Here is a 19,934-nt window from a genome sequence, read left to right as displayed (position 1 = left end):
CGGCAGGTCACAATTCGCTGGATCCCACCTGCCCAACCAGAGCGTGGAAAACCGAAATTTCCTCAGCACCCAAAAAAACTCCTCTCGCTAAAGCTGAATCCAGAGAGCTTGCGTCAGCGTTAGCAATGAATGCAGGAACCCCCTTCAAGTCATATTCCCAGGTAACGGCCTTGAACACGGCTGTAAACAACAGCAAGACTGAGGCTAGGTCCACGTGTGTCGAGCAAGCCCAGGTTGTCCCGGCAGGTGCCCTTAGCAAGCTCCAACAACAAATGGAAAGCTTCATTCAGCAAAAATTTGAAGCAATGCAAAAACAGATCATGTCTTGGATGCAGGCCTCTCAAGGGCACCGCGAGCAGCCAGCAATCAACCCAGTGCCAATCGCAAAGGCTACAACTTCAGCTGGATTACCTCCCCCCAAGAAATCTCTTTTAACCTCCCTAGAGCGCCCCTCGAAATCTAACGCTCCGTCGCAACCAAGTGTGCTGTTGCAGGTAGCGCAGGAACCCAAAACCCAGGCTCCCAAGACGCAGTTACCCAAGTTGCAAGAAGAGCCACAAAACTCACCTCTCCCTCTTGAACAACGGAACCCTGTTTCAACGGACTTGCCACTGGAAGCAATCACGAAGTTGCTGGAGAAAATGAACTCCCGTATGGAGGCAATAGAACGGGCCTTAGAAAAACAGGACGAATTACTTAAGGAGCACAAAGAAACCAACGAGCGGGAGCTAGCCCAATTGAAAGCTAACCTACACGAATGCAAGAGAACCTACCGACGCGCCCGTCATCGCAGCAGAGACTAATCATGAAAACTCCGACAAATATATGCATACAGTGGAACTGTAGGAGCATCTCTCAAAATTTCCAGGCATTAAGATATCATGTAGACCAATACAAACCCCTCATTATTCTTTTACAGGAAACTAGAGGCAAAGTTTCGTTGCAAAATTATCACACATTCATGCACCCAACTATCACCCACGGCTCCAGAAGGCGCATAGACCCTGTTCCCTCACAGAGAGGCCAGGCAGCAGTATTAGTCCACAAGTCATGCACTGCAATTCTCATGCAGACTTCACAGGAAAGCAATCAATACAGAGAGATTGTGGCAGTCAAGCTTGGGCTCCCCGGCAAAAGCAGACAGCACTCGCTGGTGGTTGCCTCTGTATACTACCGACCGAATCGCGGCACCACATTGCCGGACGAGTACAGCTGGATACCAAAATTAGTGCACGAAGCCAGTGGCACCCAGATCATCATAGGCGGAGACTTCAACGCCAAGCATCGAATCTGGGGATATGCCACCACTGATTCGAGAGGACGCTTCCTGGCTGATCAACTGGAGCTATTACCGCTTCATATCTGCAACACAAGTGGAGTACACACCCGAGCAGGGCTCCATGCGAAACAAGCCGACACTACGCCTGACTTGACCATTTCCTCCCTGAAAGCAGTCAAGCATTGGGAGACGCATTCGTCAACATGGGGCAGTGATCACTATCCCATTATTGTTACCGTCAATAAAAAAAATTCGCAAACAGCGTACAACCATCCGAGCCGTAAACTGGTCTCACTTCCGAGGTGGCATAGGAGCTCAATTCGACATCATTGAAGAGTTCGCTCAGCTTATGCGAAGCAATCTGAGCTCTGCAACCGAAGAAACAGTTGGCGAAGAAGACACGGGACTCGCCGATTCTCGGATGGTAGCACTGTGGAAGAAAGCTAATAAGCTCACACATCAGTACAAGACCAACGGTAAAAGATATCAAACCCTCGGTCAGATCAGAGACACCTACAAGCTCATCAAGCAACACGGGGAAGAACTCAGTAGAGCTCAATGGGTCTCTACCTGTGAACGGCTCGGCAAAGCTAAAGGATTGAAGCAGCTGTGGGCAATCGTCCGCAAAATGCTCAACAAAGGCAGAGGTCCTTCTCCGCTAGAAACTCTTACTCTCCGCCAAGACAGCGACACGCTCGAAGAGGAAATCATTAAATATTTTTTCCTCACGCCAGCCTCACGCCACCTGCTCCCATCGAAACCCCCAAGCTCGAGTCCACAAACGCAGAATTAGACGCCCCCTTTACGCTGGGAGAACTTCATGCCGCCCTTAAGCATGGCAGAAGTGACTCAGCACCGGGACATGACGGTATCACTTGGAAGATGTTGCGGAACTAAACCGAAGACACTGAGACAGCTCTGCTGAAAATCATAAACGAGCAGTGGAACATGGGAACAGTCCCGGAACACATGCGCCTTTCAATTATTAATCCGATACCTAAACCGGGAAAGGACCCGACAAAAGTCACCAATCTCCGCCCCATATCGCTGACACCAACCTTATGCAAACTCGTGGAAAGAATGATACACACCAGGATAACCCACTACATCGAATATTGCAAGCCTGGCTTACACCCGTCTCAGGCCGGGTTCAGACCCAACATGGGAACTCATAATAACCTCTGGCTGCTTCGGAGGGTCCTGAGCCGAAACTAAAGAAAGGGACCACCAGACTACATCCTGGCAGTCGACATAAAGAAAGCGTTCGACAATGTCAAGCAGGAACACATTCTGTCTAATCTGGCCGGGATTTACCCCAGTCAGCGTGCTCTCGATTGGATTGCTAGATTCCTGGAGGCCCGACCAATTCGACTTCGGAGCACCAGCAGTGTCCAGCCTGTGACATATTATCTCGATCGTGGTGTCCCTCAGGGCTCCATTTTGGGTCCCCTGCTCTTCAATGAAGCCATGCTTACTGTGGCCCAAGAGCTTGAAACCAATACTGGTGCCCGCTACAGCATTTATGCGGACGACATCACCATTTGGACAGAGGGACGGGACTACAGTGGGAATATTGAAGATATGGCCACCGAGCTCCAGGCTGCGCTAATTGTACTTGAGGAAACTCTTCCAAAACTAGGACTTACATTAGCGCCGGAGAAAACGGAACTCCTCTGTGTCAATGGAAGGCGGAGTGCCCTCCTGGCAGGGGAGGCAATCACGTTAACACTGGGGCAACATGAAATCAAGACTAAGCATGGACATGTCAGAATTCTCGGCATTCCTATACACAGCTGCAACACGGGCCACCATTGGATCATGGAACTCAAAAGGCAATGGTCTGCGGTCCTACACGCAATCAAACGCGTTTCCAACAAGTTCGGCGGAACACGACAGACAGCCTGCACTATCCTTTTGAGATCTATTGCAATTGGTAAGATCACCTACGGGGGTACAGTCGTAACCCTGTCGAAAACAGCTGAAAAGACATTGCAAGTACTCCACCGACACATCCTTCGGACTATCACGGGGCTTCCCAAGTTCACCGATCTACGAAAGCTTCGGGACCTTGCACCCCTGCCGCCAATCGAGGACATCCTCAGAAGCGCTCAGTCGTCATTGGATAACCGGCTGCACCTCACAATACAGGGCCAAGACACCTTGCTTTGGGACACCCGACGAGTCTGTACAGAAGAACGGGTTGCTCCAGGCGAAACAATCACCTTGAGTTTCCCTACCCTGCACCCCTCCAAGACTTGCACGCCCCCCGCAAATGACGCCACTTCAGCCAGAGAGAACCTCTCCCATAGGCACAATCAGCACAACGCCAATGCAGTATTTACTGACGCCGCTCTTAATGGATTTCGCCTGGCCTTGGCCTGGTACAAACCCTCGACAAGAGAAGCCAGACGTTACGTCTGCACACTGGACCACGCAACACCTGCACAAGCAGAACTTTTGGCTATCTGGACAGCTCTGAGGGACAACACCGGGCCTTCCTTCATATATACAGACTCATTTGAGGCACTACGTAGTATTGAGGACCCAAAAACAGACGACGCCACTGCTCAACGCATCCGCCAGATACTCCAGCACAAGCAGAGGAACGACATTGACGTCAGGGTCAGCTGGACGCCGGGACACGTCGGGGATCGCGGGGGTGGTAACGAGGTGGCACATGGTCTTGCCACCTCACAATCTGGAGTTATACCTGTACATCTCCAGCCTCTCCTGCTCGGATCTCCCGACCTCCGCGACCACCCCTACGCGGACTCGCTGCCAGGCGGCCACTTCGAAATGGCGCGAGTACGACGCTACCTCCGGTTTCTTCACCGCGAGAGATTACAAAGCATTACCCCTCCACAAATCTTTAAGAATTTACCCCTCAGCCGATCGCAAGAAATATTTATGAACAAAGTACTTGCCAACACGGCCACTACACCTCATATGATCCATAAATGGCAGACACTTGCTGACTGGAAGAAGGGTATTGGCACCGCTGCCCCCTGCACATGTACCTTCTGCCACACTGTGTGTGAAGCAAACATGGACCATCTTATTCTGCACTGCTCCGCTTTTTATCTTCATAGACTAAACCATAGTGTTTTTCAAAATTCAGATATGGAAGCATTACATAGGGACATTCTCGAACATCCTCAACACCTGGTGACCTTAGCCGAGTTTGGCGTTGCCAGTGGCCTGGCGAGCGTGATTTAGTGGGCGTCTACCTCCCTCCCTATTCCCCCCCTTCCCCCTCCAGCGACCTTCGGTCCTCCCCTTCCTAATAAAAGAATTTATCATCATCATTTCCTTTATTTCAGCAATCTTTAACAAAGAACAACAGGAATGCTATGGCAAGAACAAAAAGCTGCAATGCAGCAGCTTGACAAAGGTCCTTGCCCCTGAGTTTGGCAACGGGCACATATACATATTTATTTATTTACAGATACCTCAAAGATCCCAATGGCTGGGGTTTTATAGATAATACCACTGAAAATATTCGCACACATGACTCAAGAAATAATCAATGCAAAATTTTTTCGACGGCAGCCTTGAACTGCGCTGGGTTTGTTTGAATTACGGCGCTTTCGGGAAGGCCGTACCATTCGATGGCTGTCAAAACTGGAAATGAATGAAGATAGGCGGTTGTGCGTGCGTGAGGTGGGTGTATTGCTTTTGAGTGCCTGATGCGATTCGATAGGTGGTGAGCAGTTTTAGATGCGAACCATCTCATGCTCGGGGCTGTGTCCCTCCCTCCTTTGTCGTTGCTGTCCGCCGTTGTGCGGCGTCCACACCCTCACTGCGCATGCCTGGCCAGGCACCGCTGATGATGATTGTGGCAGGATGCGCCTAGGGATTGGCCAACCAAAGAATCCATCACGAGATAGCTTCGCGTTCAACCACCGCTGTCATCTTCCCGTAGGGGAACCCTGAGTACCACACCCCCACTGCGCATGCCTGGCCAGGCACTGCTGATGATGATTGTGGCAGGATGCCCCTAGGGATTGGATTAGATGCGAATCATTTCATGCTCGGGGCTGTCTCTCTCCCTCCCTTGTCGTTGTCGTTGTCCGCCGTCCGCACACCCATTGCGCATGCCTGGCCATGCACCGCTGATGATGATTGTGGCAGGATGCCCCTAGGGATTGGCCAACCAAAGAATCCACCACGAGATAGCGTCGCGTTCAACCACCGTCGTCATGTACCCGTAGGGGAACCCTGAGTAGTATGCGAGGCATTCCTCCTCTTCTCTCCGACACTCCTCTCCTCTCCGGCGTTCCTCCTGTCCTTTCCGGGATTGCACAACAAATGGCAACACCTGCGGCTCCGCGCGCGATAATGCGAAGCAGCTTAGGGTTAGAGACGCGACGGTAGCCGCTGCATACTCCGCTGGGGGCGCCACTGTAGCTCCGCGGTATAGATGACGCGCGCGCGCGCGCGCGCGCGCGCTCCGCTCCCCTCATTCTCCTCCCGCAACGCCGCGATCGAACTGAAAACTAATAGGAACTTGAGTCGACCCCATGGCTGCTTCGCATACTACTCACGGTTCCCTTAGGGGAAGATGATGAAATATTTCATGGAGAGGCTGTCGCATGATAACGAGTTGTATAATTTGTGGAAGAGGCAAAATCTTGCTACTGTACGTCGTGTTTTGAGACTGGGCAATTTAGCCTTAGATTTAAGATGGGTTACGCTTGTGTGGTATGAATAGTCGGAAAAGATGAATCTGACCACACGGTTCTGAACGGATTCGGGAATGGTACATAAGTTAGCTTGCGGTATGTCCCTGACTGCACACGCGAATTCTAGCTTAGGGCGAACACGCTTTTCGTAGGCCAGTGATTTGACGCTGGATAAAGCCATGCTTATGTTACGCCGTGGGAAGCCCAGCGCGAGGTTTGCGTCACTGGTGATGTGATTTATGTGGGATGACCATGTCAGGTCATGAGAAATGTGAAGACCTAAATATTTAGTGGACGAAACAGGAGAAATAGCGGAACCACTTAAGAAATATTTGTACGTGGAATAGGAGTAACGCGTGTGGTATGACAGGATGGATTTTTTGTGAACGTTTATTACCATGACCCATTTGCTGCACCATTCATCTATCTTCCTTACGTCTTGCTGGAGTGCTAAGTTATTGGTGGGATCGGCAATGGGGCGATAAATGACGCAGTCGTCCGCAAACAACCGAATGCTTGAAGAAATATTATCTGGTAGGTCGTTGATGTATGTGGGAAAAAGTAAAGGTTCAATGACTGTCCCTTGAGGAACACCAGAGATGACAGGGGATAAGGAGGAAGAGCTGTTGTTAGCATAGACGAACTGCTGTCAGTTAGCTAAAAAGTTTGAAAGCCATACAAATACACGTTCATCGAGGTTTAAATTGGGAAGTTTAGATAGCAAACGCTTCTGAGGAACTTTGTCGAAGGCCTTCTCGAAATCTATGAAAATAGCGTCGATAGGGACGTTAATGTCTAAATTGGAATTTATGTCACTTAGGAAGAGTGGCAATTGAGTGTCGCAGGAGAGACCTTTTTGCAAGCCATGTTGATTGGGGTGACAGAACTTAACAGATTTCAAAAAGCAAGCTATGTGTGTGTAAATGATAAGTTCCATTATTTTAGAGCAAATACATGTAAAAGAGATTGGACGGAAGGCGTTATCTGAGGCTTTCTTGGGGACAGGTACTTTTCCTGTTTTCCAGTCTTCGGGAACGAAACCTGTTGAGAGGGACTGCTGGAAAATATGGCTAAGAATGATGCTGGAGAGGTGTTTGGTGTTTTTAAGAATTTTCGCATTGATGCCATCAACGCCTGAGGCCGAGGACAGCTTCAGGTAATCAATGACGTTTGAAATGCCATGTGGCTGGAATGTAAAGCTTGGCATGATGGAGTGCTATTGAGTAGAAAGGGACACAGGACCGTCGTCCGGCTCGCGTGTGAATACTGAGCAGAATGTAGAGTTTTGGGACTCAGAAACGTGGCAGTCAGGAATAGCAGTTCCGGAGGAGTCAAGCAAGGAAACTGTAGGGTTTGCGTGTTTTGGGGTTACTGATCCTCGAGGACTGCTTAGGGTTAGTGCGAATGAGGGCTGGCCGTGTCGACGAAAAGAAAGTGCGTTTGGTTTGAGAAAGGAGTGAATGGAACTTTTTCGAAGTTTCTCGATATTTTTGCCATGTGTGTGGGTCGGTGGAAGATTTTGCCGCTCTGAATTGCCTATTTCTTTTTCTTTTGAGCCGTTTTAGAGCAACGCTGAAACACGTGGATGCGATGCGCTCTGTTATCGTTTTTGTAGGTATGCATTTAGCAATCAAACGTTGCATTTCAAACTTAAAGATTGACCAATTTGTGTCAACAGAGCGAGTTTCGAAATCCAACAAGAACGAATCGCAAAAGTGTCTCAGTTCAGCGTTCATATCGAGATAATTTCATTTACCGTAAAGTTTTATTGTTTTCGACATTTCCTGTGGCCGTTTGTGTAGGCAATGAAACGTACAATGAATGACTGCGTGGTCACTGATTCCGTATAGATGGGTTGGTGGAGAGAAACTATCTGGGTGCGAGGCAAGAACCATGTCAAGTGGATTGTTCGAGTGATTAGCAGTTCTTGTGATCGATGTGACCAGCTGCGAAAGCCCGAACGAAAGACACGTGTTTATGAAATCGCTTTCGACGCTTTTGTTCGCCGGCGTGAGAGCGGGAGTGCACCAGTCAATAGCCGGAAAGTTAAAATCACCAAAAACTGCAATACGCGTGTTGGGGTGTAGGGTTGTGACCAAGTGCAACGAGTCGTGGAAATCGGGTACGAATGAGGTGTCGCCATCTGGGGGGCGATAGCATACGCCAATTATGACAGGAGGGTACGCAGCTGTGCAGCGAATAAACAGTATTTTGAGGGGGGAACTAATGGCAACACGAAAGCACTGAAAATTACGATGGGCTCCCAACAAGACACCACCGCCTCGTCTGTTTACACGATCACATCTAAAGACGTCGAAATCTGGGAAAGAGAGCTGTACTTCTGCATTACATTTGGATGGGTTTAGCCATGTTTCAGTAAGAATAACCAAAGTGCAGTTGGCTGAGGTAACGACGTTGCTTAGTTCTTTCCGCTAGGGAAGCAGGCTACGGATGTTAGTAAAAATGAACGATATGGTACTGTTATTGGGACTAGGAATTGTGTTTGCTAACCGCTATGAATCGCGCTGAACAACCTTTTCGCTAATGTGATCGTAGATGTAAGTGACATCACCTATCTTCAATCTCATGTCGTAGCTTGTAGGAGGTGCCTTGTGTTTTGCCAAATTCTACCAACTTCTTGCGGGCTACGCGTCTACTAGGCGAAAAGTCTTCTGCGATAGCAACTCCTGACTCCTTAAATTTCCAGCTCGCACTAAGAATCTGATCCTTATCCTTGAAATGGACGAATTTCACAATTATCCGTCTGTTATTATCGGGGTGAAATGTTCCGAGCCTGTGCGTACGCTCGATGTCCCGCGATTGGGTGTTTATCTTCAGTACTGCTGAACAGTGACTAATGACCTTTCCTTCGGACAGCACCCACGTTTCGCCTGCACAATAGACTAGCCCGAAAACAGAAAGTTTTGGCGACGAGCCCGGTCTTTTTTATCGTCAAGACGGGGCGATAAATGAGACATTTGTTTTGCGTTCTCCTCTGCTAGAAGTTCAAATTCCTGTACCTGGGTTTTAATGTTCACAAGGGAAGCGAAGTCTCCCTTGATTTTAGTTAGACGTGCCTTTATGACTGCGAACATGATGTCGGTTTTGTCAAGTTTGACTTTCATAGATCTCATTTAGTTTAACAGTGTTGACTGGCCGCTTCTGAGTTCATTAAGAATTGCGGCTATATCACATGGTTCACCAGTGGAAGGGGTACGTTTTGGCGGGCCGGGATTCTCATCTATATCTCCGCATAACATCAATAATTCCAACAAAACAAGACCGCCATCAAAAGCAATAGAACAGCAACACTGTGGGCTCGGCAGCACAAACAAGGCAGGATAACGCGTGCGTCGCGTGAACAAAGAACAATAGTTTGTTACCTGCGCGAGGAAGACAGTATTCCGGTGAGCCCAAGCCATCGCCCGCGCGCCGCCCAGCCCACTGAAGAGAGCGCAGGTCCGAGGATTGGCGTTGTCGATGGCGATCCGATGTCCCTCGGCCATTTGTGGAGCATGCGCAAGGCAGGGGGCAGCCAGGTTGCTGAGTTCTCCACAGGGCAGTGTCGTTGCGGCACGTGCCAGAATCGAAGAATGCTGAGGTGGTTGTCGGCCGGAACCGGAATTTCCGATTAAGGCACGTAGCATCCTGGGATCGCGTCGATGGCGTTCCCGGGGGTATCTCTGGGCGAGGACGGAGAGCAGGCCAAGATCAGAAGCTGCGTGAGGAAGACAGTATTCCGGTGAGCCCAAGCTATCGCTGTCGCGCCGCCGAGCCCACTGCATACACACACACATACACATACACATATATACATACACAGTCCGAATACACACACATGTATACACGCGTATGCATATGCATACACCTTTATATCTACACATACGTAGACATACCCGCATATATTCACACGTGCATAGATAAATACATATGCACAGTACCAACTTCCTGCTATATGGGGAGAAAATTACGCATATATACACCACTAGAGATGAATTTTTCGTATACATATGATGGGATCTTGCAAACATTATCAGAAATTAAAACCTCGTACTTCACCATTTTATACAACTCGTAACGCCAGTCAGTAGATTGACAGATTGAATACAAAGATTATCAAGGTATAGAGACAAAAATACGGTCATATTATACATGCAATTGAAGTTACACAACCACTTAAGTCACCGGTTCCAGGAAAGTTCACCATATCCCAAAATTTGAGCTGTCATCATTCGCTTAGAACTGGAATGTAGGTTTATAGTATCAGCGTTCTGTGAAGAGTTTCATAATTTCGGTCCTCGATATTGTAATGTAGAGAACCCGTAATTTGTTCTTGAAAATGGGAGAAATCAAGCATACCGGTGCCTCACATCGTATGGCAAATTTATGGGGAATGTTGGTTTGCATAAATCTAGGAATACGGCGTTGCTGCTCAAAAGACTTTTTATATTTTAAGAGAAGGTTTATGTGATATGAGTGTTTTACAGAAATGACATTAAGGAAGTGAAATATGTCAGTTATACTGAGATCATCAGGCGCATTCGCAATATTCCGAACGGCCTTTTTCTGCAGAACAAGTAATTTATGAAGCTTCGTTTGGGTAGTGGTTCCCCATACGGGGTGGAAATAATCTACATGAAGAGTGAAAATGCTGTTGTAAATAAAAAACTTAATTTTGAGAGGTACAGCATATCTAAATTTGCAAAGTATACCACATCCCCTGGCTAAAGAGGTTGAAACACGGTCAACGTGGTCATCCAACAATAGCTGGTCATTAGAAACTACTCCCAAAGTCTTTGCTGTCTTTACGAGATCTACCCTCTCTGTACCCAGCTTCAGCATTACGTTCCTATCAATATTTTTCTGTGGCAGAGCAAATCAAATAGCTTTTATTTTTTTATGTGTTCATTTCCAGACAGTTTAATGTTACTTCAATTAAAGGAGCCATAAAAGAGAAAATACAACTTTGTTTAATTTGAAAGAACTAGAATTGAGTATCTCACTCAGCTCCATTACAGCCACAAAAGATGTTTTTTTAACGAAAAAAAAAGCAAGAAGTATTTAAAACTTTCACATTTTGCGCCACAGTGACGTGTTATGAGCAAGAATGACGTCATAGGAGCAAAAATAAAACATAATTTTCAGTGCGTTAACTGCACGTAAGCATTCAAGTGATGCGGTCCAATGGAACTAGAGGCCCCATTACAGACGTCCAGTCATGTGTCGTCGCGACAGGTCTGTTAGGCGGCCGCCAATCGCACAAACAAGGTTCCGTGACGTCATAGAAAAGTTGCGGGAAATTGGCTAGGGGGTCGCGACTGCTTCACACGTTTTCTTCAATATCTCCGTTATTTGTTCGAATATTGCGATGATATTGGTATCATTGTTATCGGGACTAAGCAGTCTTTCTAATAAAACTAACTTGTATTTTGTCTTCATGGCTCCTTTAAGTACACTACCCAGAGCATCATTTTCCAAGTTTGAAAGGTAGGCCATACTTGGGGACTGAAAAAACAAACGTCTGTCATCGGCATAAATGTGGATGATGTCATTTATTTGTATGTTAAACAAAGTTGCTACAAGAATGCTTCTTTGCGGAACTCCTCGCATTATTCTTTTTTGCAGAGAGAGAGCGAGAGAGAGAGCGAGCCTTCGAGTCCGTGAAAACAGTCCTTTGCTTCGGCCGCTGGCGTAAAATGTAGCGCATAGCTTCCTTGATGGCGTGAAGCTCGGCGGTCATAGATGATGTAGCACGCTCGAGGCGATAGGAGAATAGTAGAGGAAATTAATATTCCGGAGGAACTGCGCTCAGATGTGCAGGAGCCATCTGCGAAGATGTGGTTTGCGTCAGAGTACAGCCGGCTGATATGGTGAAGTGTTAATTGTAGGAGTCCACTTTGAGGCATGCTCTTTTTGGAGTCAACTCCGGGGATGCTGCATCTGATATGTAGGGGCGAAAGGGTCCAGCGTGGAAAATTAGATGGCATTGCTTTTGGTGCCTGGGTGGGAACGGAAAGATTTAACGTCCTGAGTACTTGCCCGAAACTCGAATTGCCATTTTCAGCCATGCGTGTTAGCGTATGGCTTTTGGCGTGCAGACGATGGGGCAGATGAATTCGCACAGTTTCCTGGAGTCGAATCACGTCCAATGGCAGAGAGCCAGCTCCAGCGATCGTACCTAAGCTCGACGACCCTTATGGGAGGCCGAGGCAGATGCGGAGGCAGTTGTTTCTGGCCGCATATAGCTGCTGTCTGCTTGTGGGCGGAAGTTTCTGAAGGACAGGGAGGCTGTAACGCAGTAAACCGTCGACATAGGCTTTGCAGAGCAGTACCATAGAGCGACAGGCACTGCCCCAGCAACTGCCAGCGAGATACCCGAGGAGTTTCGACATTGCGGTTATTTTTGCACGTAGTTTCTTCACTTCGGGAGCCCAGGAAAGATTTCGGTCTATTAAGATTCCGAGGAATCTTTGGGTTCGCACATGTTGTAGGGTGCGGCCTCCGAAAACCAGTGGATATCGTTTCATCTGCTTGCGAGTAAAAGCAATGGCGATACATTTCTCGGAAGATAGGGGGAGTCCTCTGGATGAAAGATACGCAGATATTTTTGCGAGAGCTTTCTGTAGCCTTTGCTGCGTGGTACGACGCGATGGCGACGCACGCCAGATGCAGATATCGTCCGCAGAAGTGTGACAGAGTCATCCACTCCCGCTGTGCACTCCTGGAAAATAACGCCGCGGGCAGCGGCGGGGGCCGCGCATCTTTCTCTGGGAAGCAGGCCAGTCCAGGAGTCCACACTGTTTGGCAATGTACTTATATTCCAAAACATTTTAGGCTGCGGTGCGCGTTTTGCGTGGCAAAGCGCTGAAACAAAGCGCCATGCGGTTTTGTTTTGATTTATTTACGCCGAAGCAATCCCCGCTGCGCTCACAGATACGGCGAAGAGCAGAAACGAAGACCCCGGAAAAATGTGCTTTTAAATGCAGAGCATTTCTTAGCCTCGCCTATTCCTGCGTCGGACGGTGCAACAGCTCCGCGTCCGCAGCAGGTGCGCCTCTCCTTCCCTCCTCTCTTTCAACAGCAGCTGGCGCGCGCATGCGTCGTAGTCAGCCCGTTCGCTCCGTCGCGGTCTCGGCGTAACAGGTGCGTGATAGCAGCGCGGTGAGGCGTGGAAGGGCGCGCGCTGCTTGCGCGTGCGCGCTCTCCCCTCCGTACTGCTCTCCCTCTACTGCGCGCGCTGCAAATATAGCGGCTAGCGGTCGCTCGTGTTTCAGTCACTGCGTTGCTCCTTCCTTCCTTGGTTGACGCTCGTGCCCACGTTTACTCGTGTCTGCTACTCCAGCATCACGGAAGAAGCGATGGAAGCAACACTGCCTTCAATCAGTGCTGAGGCCCCAATGCTCTGCATTTACTCGTGTTCCCCTCGCGGGAAGGCGCGGGAATTTTTTGTTGTCTTTTGCTCTTGAGGTGACGGGCCTTCGGGCGCCGCCCGTCAACTGCGGATCAAGAGCCTCCTGCTGGCTGGCCGGGGGACATGCGCGCGGCATTTGCCGTGGAGTGAGCGACCCTCGCTGATTTCGGGCATGCATTTATACAAGGGTCGCCGACCATCCATGCTGCCGCCGCCGCCGCACGGTAACATTACGGAAGAAAAAGACAACAGGAATATCCTACTGTGTGTAGCTGTCTCTGACTGCGTTGCCCAAATTTTAAAATGAGCCTTAGATAGGGAGAAAGTGGGGTTGGCCGGTGCATGGCAGTTGGTATGACGCTTTCTAATTGCTACCTCGTCTGCTGTTTTGTTTCGCTGCCTTTGTAACAAAACTTTAACCCACATTTTTCTGTTTCTTGCTTCCGTCGGAAGGGAAAAAGCTCTTCAACCCTGCTACGAGCGCCTGAAGAACGCACACACGTTTTATGAAAACTGCATTGAAAAGATGTGTTCCTGCTACGGCAGCAAACGCTCCTTCTGCTACTGCGACACGTTCGCCGCTTTAAAGCTGGCCTGCGAGCAGCACAACGTCACCTTGAACGACTTTCCTGGAGAATCGTGCGGTAAGTTTCCGGTCTTCGTTTCATTCATCCAATGCCTAATACTTAGTTGGAAACGGATGTTGTCTTTTTCTTCCAAGAAATTTAGGCGTCTTGCGGACGGAACGCGATCATTTGCCGAGCTTACAGCTACGAAGTTTTACTCGCCTTCATAAAGATGAAAAGCTATCTCTAAAAACTGGATGCCGGCTGATTTTGTCGTAGTTCGAAGTGTTTTTTTCTGATGTTCATGCACCCACCACAGCACGTTTCACCAGGCTCAAAATTTTTTTTCAACAACAACAAGGACAACGGTAGTTCGTCAATTTCTTCAAACATCAACCCCTTCTCACTACACATCATTTCTATTGTGCCATCGCCAAATTCCTACCCATTCATGGCCACTATTGACTCGCACCTCATAAACACCATTTTCATTTATATTCGCTTTTGAACCTCGCGCCTTTGATCTCCTCCACACAGAGCGCAGGTGCCCAGTGGGAATGGAGTTCCAGACTTGCGGCCCCGTCAGCGTGCCGCGATGCTCGCTCCTCAGAAACACGACAGAAAACGGCCCGTGCTCGCCCGGCTGTTTCTGCCCTCCGCATCAGGTGTATCACCGAGGGCAATGTAGAGAAAAACGCGGGTGCCCCGCACAGTCACTGGCACTTTTCCGCAGAACGAAGAAACGCGCGGTGGCGCTATTACCCTAGTGTAGTTATTTCTGTGTGTCACGAATACTTTTTTGAGCAGGAGCGTACTACGTTGTACCAAACTCCCGTTGTAAAATAAAAGACGAACCTCATCGCCTTCTGGCAGCAAGGCTGCCATAGCAGTCCGGTTTTTCTTCCCGTCAAGAATTGGACGAAAGCTACCGAAATGTTGTGGACCACTCCTAATCGATGGTGAGTGTCAGGTGAGTGCAAATCGCAAACCAATCATTGCCCATTTGCGGACGACTCCCGCTGCATACGACATGTCAATAGTAGCACCGACATGCCTACAGCAGCACGCGAGTAGCGCGGCTCCGTAATAAAACTGACCGTGTGTATGCCAGACCTATAACAAGGCTGTGAGCAGAAAATATCTGCACCTTCCCATACAGAAACACTGTACAGCAGTAAACCGAGAAATATTATCATTCGTGCATTATGATCGTGGTAGTGCTAGCGGATACAGGATTTGCACAAATCTATGTTTACGGTCTCGCATGTTAAAAGACCAGCAAAGGTATGGACGTACATTGTGCGACTCAGCTTCCTCAGCTTCCACTTCCAGTGATCCCAGTAACATTGGCATGGCCAAGTATTTAGCCACAGTGCTCGCGGCCTGTTTATGTGTCGATTAGACGCATGGCTGCGGAGGGGAGGCGTGCAAATACGGCGTCAATAATAGGGCCCTCAGCATGGTATTGGGCGAATAAATCACGCCTACAGTGATTCCGGCCTACAGTAGTCCGGAAGCAGACGTGGAGGAGCCTGAATGGCGAGCGTAAAGATGAAATAGACCTGATACTATGCGATAACCCTAACATCGTGCAGGATGTGGAGGTGCTCGGAAGGGTGAGGTGTGGTGACCACCGTATGGTAAGATCTCGAATTGGGCTAGATTTGAGGAGGAACCGCAACAAGCTAGTACGAAAGAAGCCGATCAATGACCTAACAGTCAGACGGAAAGTTGAAAAATTCAGCATCGCGCCGCAGAACCAAATCACCAAGGAAGCAGAGTTTACGACACAGGAAGCCAGCGATAATCTTACACGCAATATCACGGAGTGTGCAGTAGAAGTCGGGGGCACGATGGCTAGACAGGATACTGGTAAACTTTCCCAGGAGACGAAATATTTAATTAAGAAACGGCAAAGCATGACAATATCCACCCCAGCTGACAGAATAGAACTAGCGGAGCTTTAAAAGTTAATCGATAAGCGTAAGACAGCTGACATACGGAAGTACAATAAGGAGAGGATTGAGCATGCTGTAAAGAGCGGAGGCAGCCTGAATGCAGCGAAGAGGTGTATAGGCGGAAAGGAAAATCAGATGTGTGCACTTGGAAACACGCATGGTAACGTCCCCACAATTAGGGATAAAATAGTCACAGTAGCCGAGGAGTTCTATAGGGATCTATGACGCAGCCGACAAATCCAGGATAATAACCGACTAGGAAGCAGTTCAGAAGAGACAGCCATTGCACCAGTAACGATAGAAGAAGTAAGGAAGGCTTTGAAAGAAATGAAAGGGGGCAAATCACCTGGTGAGGATAAGAAAACAGCAGACTTCTTGAAGGATGGCGGGCAAATCGTACTAGAAAAACTGCCAAACCTGTATACGCAATGCCTAATGACCGCGAGTGTCCAAATGTTGGAAGAACGCGAACATCATTTTAATCCATTAGAAAGGTGACATGTAGGACTTCAAAAGTTACAGGCCAGGCAGGTCACGGCCAGTCGTCTACAAGGTACTTACCAAGGTAATCGCTAACAGAATTTCTGCCACCTTAGACTTCAGTCAACATAATGAAAAAGCAAGGTTTCGTAAAGGCTATTTAACAATGGACCATATTCACACGATAAATCAGGTGATAGAGAAATCTCCAGAGTATACTCAACCCCCATATATAGCCTTCATAGATTTTGAGAAAGCATTTGGCTTTGTCGAAGCCTCAGCAGTCGTTTAGGCATTACAGAATCGGGGTGTAGACCACGATTAACATTAGTATAGTAGAGGACACCTACAATGGGTCCACAGCTACCATCATCGTCCATAGGGAGAGCAGTAAAATACCTATAAGGAAGGGCGTCAGACAAGGATACACAATCTCTCCAATGTTATTCACAGCATGTTTACAAGAAGTATGCAAAACGTTGGATTAAGAACAGGTGGGAGTAAGGGTTAATGGAGAATACCTCAGTAACCTCAGATTTGCTGATGACGTTGCCTTGCTAAGTAACTCGGGGGGAAAAATTTCAAAGCCTGCTTACCGCACTGGACAAGCAGAGTAGAATCGTAGGCATAAAATGAATATGCAGAAAAATAAAGTAATGATCAATAACCTCGGGACAGCACAGCGGTTTGAGATAGGTAGCGAGGCCGTGGAAGTGGTAAGCGAATATATCTACTTAGGCCAAGTTGTGACCCGGGATCCCAATCATGAGGCAGAAATAATTAGAAGGATAAGAATGGGGTGGTGCATACGGCAGGCATTCTGACATGATGAATGACAGCACAGCATTGTCCCTGAAGAAGAAAGTGTATGACAGCTGCATGTTACCGGTACTCACCTACGGGGCAGAAACTTGGAGGCTCACTAAGAAGGTTCAACTTAAACTGAGAATGACTCAGCGGGCAATGGAGCGAAAAATGATAAGTGTAACACTAAGGGACAAGAAGAGAGCGGAGTGGGTCAGGGAGCAAACGCGTGTTAAGGACACATTATTAGAAATTTAGAAGAAGATGTGGGCGTGGGTAGGGCATGTATTGCGAAGGCAAGATAACCGTTGATCATTAAGGGTAACAGGGTGGATCCCTAGAGAAGGCAAGCGTTGAAGGGGCCGACAGAAAGTTAGATGGGCAGATAACATCATGAAATTTGGGGAGATAAATTAGACGCAGTTAGCGCAGGACAGGGATAATTGGAGATCCGTGGGACAGGACTTTGCCCTGCAGAGTTTGTAGATAGGCTGATGGTGATGATGATGACAGTTGTACTGCACAGTGATATTGCCCACCTACCGGGAACTTCCGCAAACATGTTACGCAGCGGCAGGGCGGAAGACACGGACCATGGCAGATGAAGTGACGATTTAATGGGTGGCCATGATAGCACGGGCTCCAGGGGAACGTGCGCCATTCGGTTTGTTGGCTTCTTCCAAGCCGGGTTAACATAGCGCAGTGCGCTACTGCCACCTTCTTCCTTCCCGTAGCAATAGGCTGGAGAGCTTCAAAGACATATAACTACGTCCAAGCATAGGTGATGACCTTGTCGCGTCCATAAGACACGGAGCGACGAAACCTGATTTTAATCCTGTCGCTACAACTGGCTCTTAACGTCGAAAAAAGGTACAGCCTTGACCGTCGTTACAAATAAGCGCGAGGTGCTTCGATGTTGCCCTGTGCGCGCGAGACACATCGGCTGACGTTTGTGTATTGCGGGAAAGCACAATGTGTTGCGTTAAAGCCGGCTCTTCAGGAGCTTTCACGTTTAGACAAGCCGGAGCCTAACTCTCACTGGGCCGCTTTGGGACTGCGAGTCACTGTTGCAGCTGCTGCGAGAATCGACACAAACTGGCTGCAGCCAAGGCCGGCGAGCCTTCGGCAAACGGCGGCCGTCCAGCGGACTCCCCCTCTGGGGAAATCATCACAAGACCAGTGGGAGGTTTTCTTTTTATTCGAACTTTTAGTGCCGTGCGCAGCACGCAGACGAATGGGAATTCTGGGTATTTATGCCCGCCCTTACGCGAGCTAACGTCGTGCGTCTTTAAGCACAGGAGGAGAGCGTTTCTCTGCGCCGTTGAGTTGTCATGATTTAAGCACGCCAGTGAGCTGCTACCTGTGCCAACACTTTGCTCTACTCGTCATGCAGTAAACGGTCAAGTTTGCCCTCTGGCTCTTTGTCGTCGGGACGGAGGTAGCTCTCCGGCAAGCCGGTTGCCAACCACGCTACCTCGATGGGGCTGGCTGTAGTCTTTTGCGCTCGTCCTTGTAACACCGCACATTTGCAACTAATACCAGTCCAAAAAAAAATATTTGAATCTATAGAAGCATACGAGTATAAATTTGCATTTGCGACTTGCGCTTCTGCGGGCACGAAATGTACAGTGAAATTTATTGTGAAATAAAGTTCTATGTATGTATGTATGTATGTATGTATGTATGTATGTATGTATGTATGTATGTATGTATGTATGTATGTATGTATGTATGTATGTATGTATGTATGTATGTATGTATGTATGTATGTATGTATGTATGTATGTATGTATGTATGTATTCCTGTCTTAGGCCCCGGCAATCTTTACATATATTTAAAATCTAAACCTTAAACATGCTACAAACCTACCCACCGTGATTGTTACTAAAAAGGAAATTTTAAAACGTTTAGCAGTAGTTAATTGTGGTCTGTTTATAGTTGGCTGTGACTACGTGATATCATCATAACTCGCCACAATTTCGCTCCTTTGCTCACCTTTGATCGCTTTTAATTACTGCTGCCGCTCGACTAATCGGACGCAGACATCGCGTAACAAAGCGACTTGACCTCCTTCCGAATGTTGTATTGCGAGTGGGCTGCACTTGCGCGACGCACGCCTGGTCTTGTCTCAGAGGCTTTCAATTAGTAAAGCACACTCGACTGCCGATTCGTTGTTGTAACGAAATCAACAACTAAAAATCTCATTCCTGTTTTTCTTTTTTTTTTGGGGGGGGGGGGGGGGTTACACGCCGGAGCTACATTTAGGCCATGAGGAGCGTCGTAGTGGAGGGCTCCGGATTAATTTTGACCACCTGTGGATCTTTAACGCGCGCGGAAATCTCGACAAACGAGTCTTTTTGGCTTTTCGCCTCCGTCCGAAAAGCAGCAACAGCGGCCAATATTGAACCCGGGTAATTGGGCTCAGCAGCACAAAGCCTTAGCCACCGTGGAAAGCAACTAGCAGTATAGTAGCAGTAGTAAAACTTTTCCATTTTAGCGGGAAGACCAATCGTTTAAAGGGTAAAAGGAGAACACGGGAAGTCAGATTAAGGGTAAATTACTAATAGGGGATCGTTTCTGAAGTAACAAATTTCGGTTGAGTAGTATCAGTTGTTATTAGGGCCTGTAGTTTAGCTTCAGTACGTTTCCTGTTAGGCACAGGGCCTAAATCTTCACCTTGATTCAAAGCCTAGCCTCAAGCGGAGTTCCCCATTTTCTCTGTAGTCGCTTCAAATACGGTTTCCTCCGTATAA

At 48.2% G+C, this 19,934-nt stretch overlaps 1 protein-coding gene across 3 annotated transcripts in view; it reads left to right on the top strand.

Moving 5' to 3' along the window:
* Nucleotides 1–14,801, top strand: part of LOC144173831 (sushi, von Willebrand factor type A, EGF and pentraxin domain-containing protein 1-like) — a 226,919-nt gene extending 212,118 nt beyond the window's left edge. For 2 of the 3 annotated variants that reach the window (XM_077702089.1, XM_077702088.1), the window contains exons 33-34: nucleotides 13,826–14,016; nucleotides 14,476–14,801. In XM_077702089.1, coding sequence (XP_077558215.1) covers nucleotides 13,826–14,016; nucleotides 14,476–14,705 — 421 coding nt within the window. In that variant the 3' untranslated portion in view covers nucleotides 14,706–14,801. The remainder of the gene's footprint in view (nucleotides 1–13,825; nucleotides 14,017–14,475) is intronic. The other variant, XM_077702090.1, reaches the window with a different exon arrangement.
* The last annotated feature ends 5,133 nt before the right edge of the window (nucleotides 14,802–19,934 follow it).

This window comes from Haemaphysalis longicornis, unplaced genomic scaffold, assembly GCF_048455015.1.
Source record: "Haemaphysalis longicornis isolate Haplotype H1 unplaced genomic scaffold, Haemaphysalis longicornis Haplotype H1 scaffold_3, whole genome shotgun sequence".
Lineage (NCBI taxonomy): Eukaryota > Metazoa > Arthropoda > Arachnida > Ixodida > Ixodidae > Haemaphysalis > Haemaphysalis longicornis.
Note: the sequence above shows the minus strand (reverse complement) of the source record. Positions and strands in the feature narration are given on the sequence as shown.